The 4,112-nt window shown below is 40.3% G+C and overlaps 1 protein-coding gene across 3 annotated transcripts in view; it reads right to left on the bottom strand.

Annotated features, from left to right (window-relative positions):
• The window catches only part of wnt5b (wingless-type MMTV integration site family, member 5b), an 89,723-nt gene continuing 85,611 nt past the window's right edge, over positions 1-4,112 (bottom strand). For all 3 annotated transcript variants that reach the window (XM_054739684.2, XM_054739685.2, XM_015958578.3), the window contains 2 exons: positions 547-705; positions 1-469 (listed from right to left, as the gene is read on the bottom strand). In XM_054739684.2, the coding sequence (XP_054595659.1) occupies positions 170-469; positions 547-705 (459 nt within the window). In that variant the 3' untranslated portion in view covers positions 1-169. The remainder of the gene's footprint in view (positions 470-546; positions 706-4,112) is intronic.

Below are 4,112 nucleotides of genomic sequence, written 5' to 3'. Positions count from 1 at the left end.
ATAACTAGCTGCACAGATGTTCTGCAGCTGTTTTTCCTTCATGTGAAATAGTTGGGGACTTCTAGGAAAACTGAGCAAACAAAACCTAGAAGAAATCCCCCCGCTCCCCCGTCTCCATCACACACCCACCTCCCTCACCCCTGCCACCTGCCAAACTGGCATTCAGGTGCTATTTGCACACAAACTGGTCCACTAGTGTGGTGCAGCGTTTGCACTTGACGTAGCAGCACCAGTGGAACTTGCAGTGGCAGCGCTCATGCTTGTAGGTCTTAAACTGGTCGTACCCTCGACCGCAGCACATCAGCTCGCAGCCGTCCATGCCCTCTGATGTTTTGTTGCAGAGTCGGCCTTGCGTGCCCAGCGAGCCCGTGGTCTCGTTTCTGAGGCAGTAGTCCGGGCTCGGGTCGATGTAGACCATGTCCTCAGGTGTCGGGTTGTTGAAGCGCTTGTCTATGAGCTCCAGCTTCCCCTGTTGGGACAAGATAAGAAGTTAGATCAACATTTGAGGTACTTACAAAAACAGGCTGCTCAGTGATGATGCAGCACCTTGCGTCCAACCCGCATGGCTGCAGCGCTGTCGTATTTCTCTTTGAGAAACTCCCCGACCCTCCTGAAGTCCGCCAGTTGGAGCCAACATGTTTTCAGGCTGCAGGAACCGGAGACGCCATGACACTTACAGGAAACACCAGCAAGGTTGTAGACTGCCTGGTGGAGTCACAGAGACATAAAGATACTGCTTGGATCTATTTTGTTACGAAAATCTATCAACACTAATATGACTTGAATATAAAAACAAATGGAAAGCAATCATTACATGAAAGGCAGATTTTTTTGTTATTGGTTTACAGAAATAAGTTTCCTGCTACAACTCCACCATCTAGTGGTGAAAAAACATATCTGTTACAGAGCTGCACCACTCAAGGGCGTTTCCCTACAAAAATGGCTTCATAAGTCAACAGATCAGTCTAAATGTTACGTCTTTTGGCTTTGCCGAGCAACACATTACAAGAGAAGATCAAATGGAACACAAAGACTTTGGCTGCATGTTTCCTTCTTTCCTTTGGTGTTAAGACAACAGCACCATTTAATAAGAGTTGCCGCACAGATTCTCCTGCACAGCTTGTATTTCAGTGTTTCACAGTCGTGGACACCTGAATTACAGGAATAAAAACATACGCTGCACCCATAAAGTTCCAGTCAGAATGAGAGCGATTATTTGAAAATCTGTTCTGAGGTCTGTAAAATCCCATTTTGACTTTTGTTTTGTGTAATCCTATCCTCTGTGTCCTCGGGGCTCGAGAAAAGAAGAGCTTTGCTGAGTAAACACTTCAAAAGCTGGAGTCATTTACAATAAGAGGCTGCACAAATCTTCATCATATTGCATGATTGCACATTTGTGAATAAACCATTTGTGCACAAAAACTAAACAAGCGTCTAGTTTAACCAAACTAATAACAGCGTGGAATAATGGTGAGAAGATCCACAACGAAAGATTTTTGCTCCTAAACTTTTACTACAAGCAATAAAAAAACTTGTCATGCACTAAAACCATTTTTGGCAATAGTTAATTAAATAGAAATAAAATAAATTACTCCTGATTGTTGAAAATTCAAATGAAATAAATATAAGGACCATTTTCCTTTAAGATCTTTCTCATTTCCAAACCTGCACCCACTTAAGTGTTGGTAAAAAGAAAAGCTAAGCTACAATTTTGAATGACATTTTTCAAAAGGTACAAAAAACCATTTCCATTGTTTGATATTCTTTGAGTTACGTTTCAAAATGATCTGTCAAATAGGAACATGAAACATTTAAAGCATATGGCTTTGTTTAAGATAGAAAACAGAGCAGGAAATAGACGATTTACGATCTCTGCAGCAGTAAAGCCTGCAGCTTTAGCAGGTCACTTAAACAACATTTAATAAACAAGTCACATAACACCCCCCTAAAAAAACACACATAAATCACACACGGTCACTATTACAGCATTGTGTGTGTGTGTGTGTGTGTGTGTTCATCGATGCCACCGACACACATTAACATGTATTTTCTGAACCAATTAGCTGTGATTCCTAATTTCCCCCTGACTAATGAAACCCATCACTGTCTCCTCCTCACATTGCCTGATCTCAATTACCTTCTCACCTCTGTTAACCTCTGCATCTTGCACACCCTCTGACCCCACCCTCTGGTCTCTGTCCTCTACTTTACTGCCCAGCAGGCATAGCAGTCGGCGCTCTCCAATCCCAGGATCTGACCTCGATGACCCCCCAAACAGAGACGGGGAACAATGACGTTTTGTTTCAGAGTTAAAAATAAAGTTTGGACATTTTTAGATTTTAATTTTAAACACATTTATTTCACAATTATCTGTGATGGAGCATCAGCTGTGTGTCTTGACGTGTGTTTGTTTTTGTATAGGCACAAATAGAGGACTCAGTCCTGGTTTTGTGGTGAGACCAGCAGTAAACTGACATGTATCTTAGCTTCATTTACATTGACTTTATTCTTCTTTTAGCATAAAACGTCTCTTTATTCCATGTTTCTGACAATCTGATTTTTAGATTCTACATCTGTTTCTAATTGTAAAAATTATTTGTGTGTTTTCGTGCAGTTTTTCCCATCAGTTAGTAGACAAAAATAAATCCTAATTTAAAGTGATTAATTTATTATAATTTAATTATTTTTGAATTCATAAGTTATGAATGATTCATAATTTAAAATGAGTCAGATTTAGTGACATGTAGTGGTGAAAATAAATGTTATTTACAATTTTTATACATAAAATTGTATATAAAACTGTTGTTGTTTATTTACAACAGCGAGCTTCATTCACTACAATCTATTTTAAACCTAATGTAGTTAGATTAGTTTTTCTGCATGACTTACTATTGAAAGTGCCAATTTTAATTTCTTACCTACCAATTATAACTGGTAGAGAAATCTACACAAAATGTATTCGACTTTTTAAAATCCATCCATCTTCTGAACCTGCTTGTCCATGTAGGATCGCGGGGGGGCTGGTGCCTATCTCCAGCAGTCAAAGGGCAATCAGGTGGGGTACACCCTGGACAGAGAGCCAGTCGATCGCAGGGCAACACAGAGACACACAGGACAAACAACCATGCACACACACACACCTAAAAACAATAGACAGACCAATTAACCTAACAGTCATGTTTTTGGACTGTGGGAGGAAGCCGGAGTACCCGGAGAGAGCCCACGCATGCACAGGGAGAACATGCAAACTCCATGCAGAAAGATCCCAGGCCGGGAAGCGAACCCAGGACCTTCTTGCTGCAAGGCAACAGCTCTAACCACTGAGTCACTGTGCAGCCCATACTTTTTAAAATGTTAGGCAAAAATAAGTGTATAGCTCTTTTTTGTTTAGATTGATATATATTCTAATTACAGATGCTACACTAATAAAACACAGGTATGCATATAGAAAAAATGCTGGAAGTGCTGCAGGGGTGTAAGAAATCTTATCTGGTGCTCTCACTGGTGCTCTTCAGCCAAGGGATCCACATAAATGTTGGCAAAAGGAGATCTGAGGCACTCAGGAGATACAAAAATAAAAGCCTTTATTAGTACATGGCTCAAATAGTTAAAAACATAAATGCCGACGCGTAGGATTGTTTAGATGTTAAAAGATTTTTGTGTTATACTGGTCATTCAATCATAATGCTGTCTACCTGCCATCAGCAGGTGTCATTGATTGGCCTTCTTAACATGAAAGTGAGAAAACATACAAACATTTTGAGCCCTGACGAAGGCCCTATGGGCTGAAACTCGTCGGCATTTATGTTTTTAAATATTTGAGCCATGTACTAATAAAGGCTTTTTGTTTTTGTATCTCCTGAGTGCCTCAGATCTCCTTTTGCCAACAGGTACGCATAGTAAGCATCCTTCCTTTGAACTGCCAAAATCTGAAATTGTGTCCAGTAGGACTTTAAACTTATGTTGTGGAATTAAAAGGAACAATAATTAAAAACGCTGCAGTGAAATAATCACAAAACAGTCTGATGTCCTAGTCATGTTTGAAGGAAGGCTACTTTGAAGCAAATTTCCTTCTCAACTGGCTGGGGACTGTAGTAACCAGATCTGACCAC

Source organism: Nothobranchius furzeri, chromosome 1 (genome assembly GCF_043380555.1).
Source record: "Nothobranchius furzeri strain GRZ-AD chromosome 1, NfurGRZ-RIMD1, whole genome shotgun sequence".
Lineage (NCBI taxonomy): Eukaryota > Metazoa > Chordata > Actinopteri > Cyprinodontiformes > Nothobranchiidae > Nothobranchius > Nothobranchius furzeri.
The sequence above is the reverse complement of the archived record's forward strand: the minus strand, read 5'-3'. Positions and strand labels throughout refer to the sequence as shown.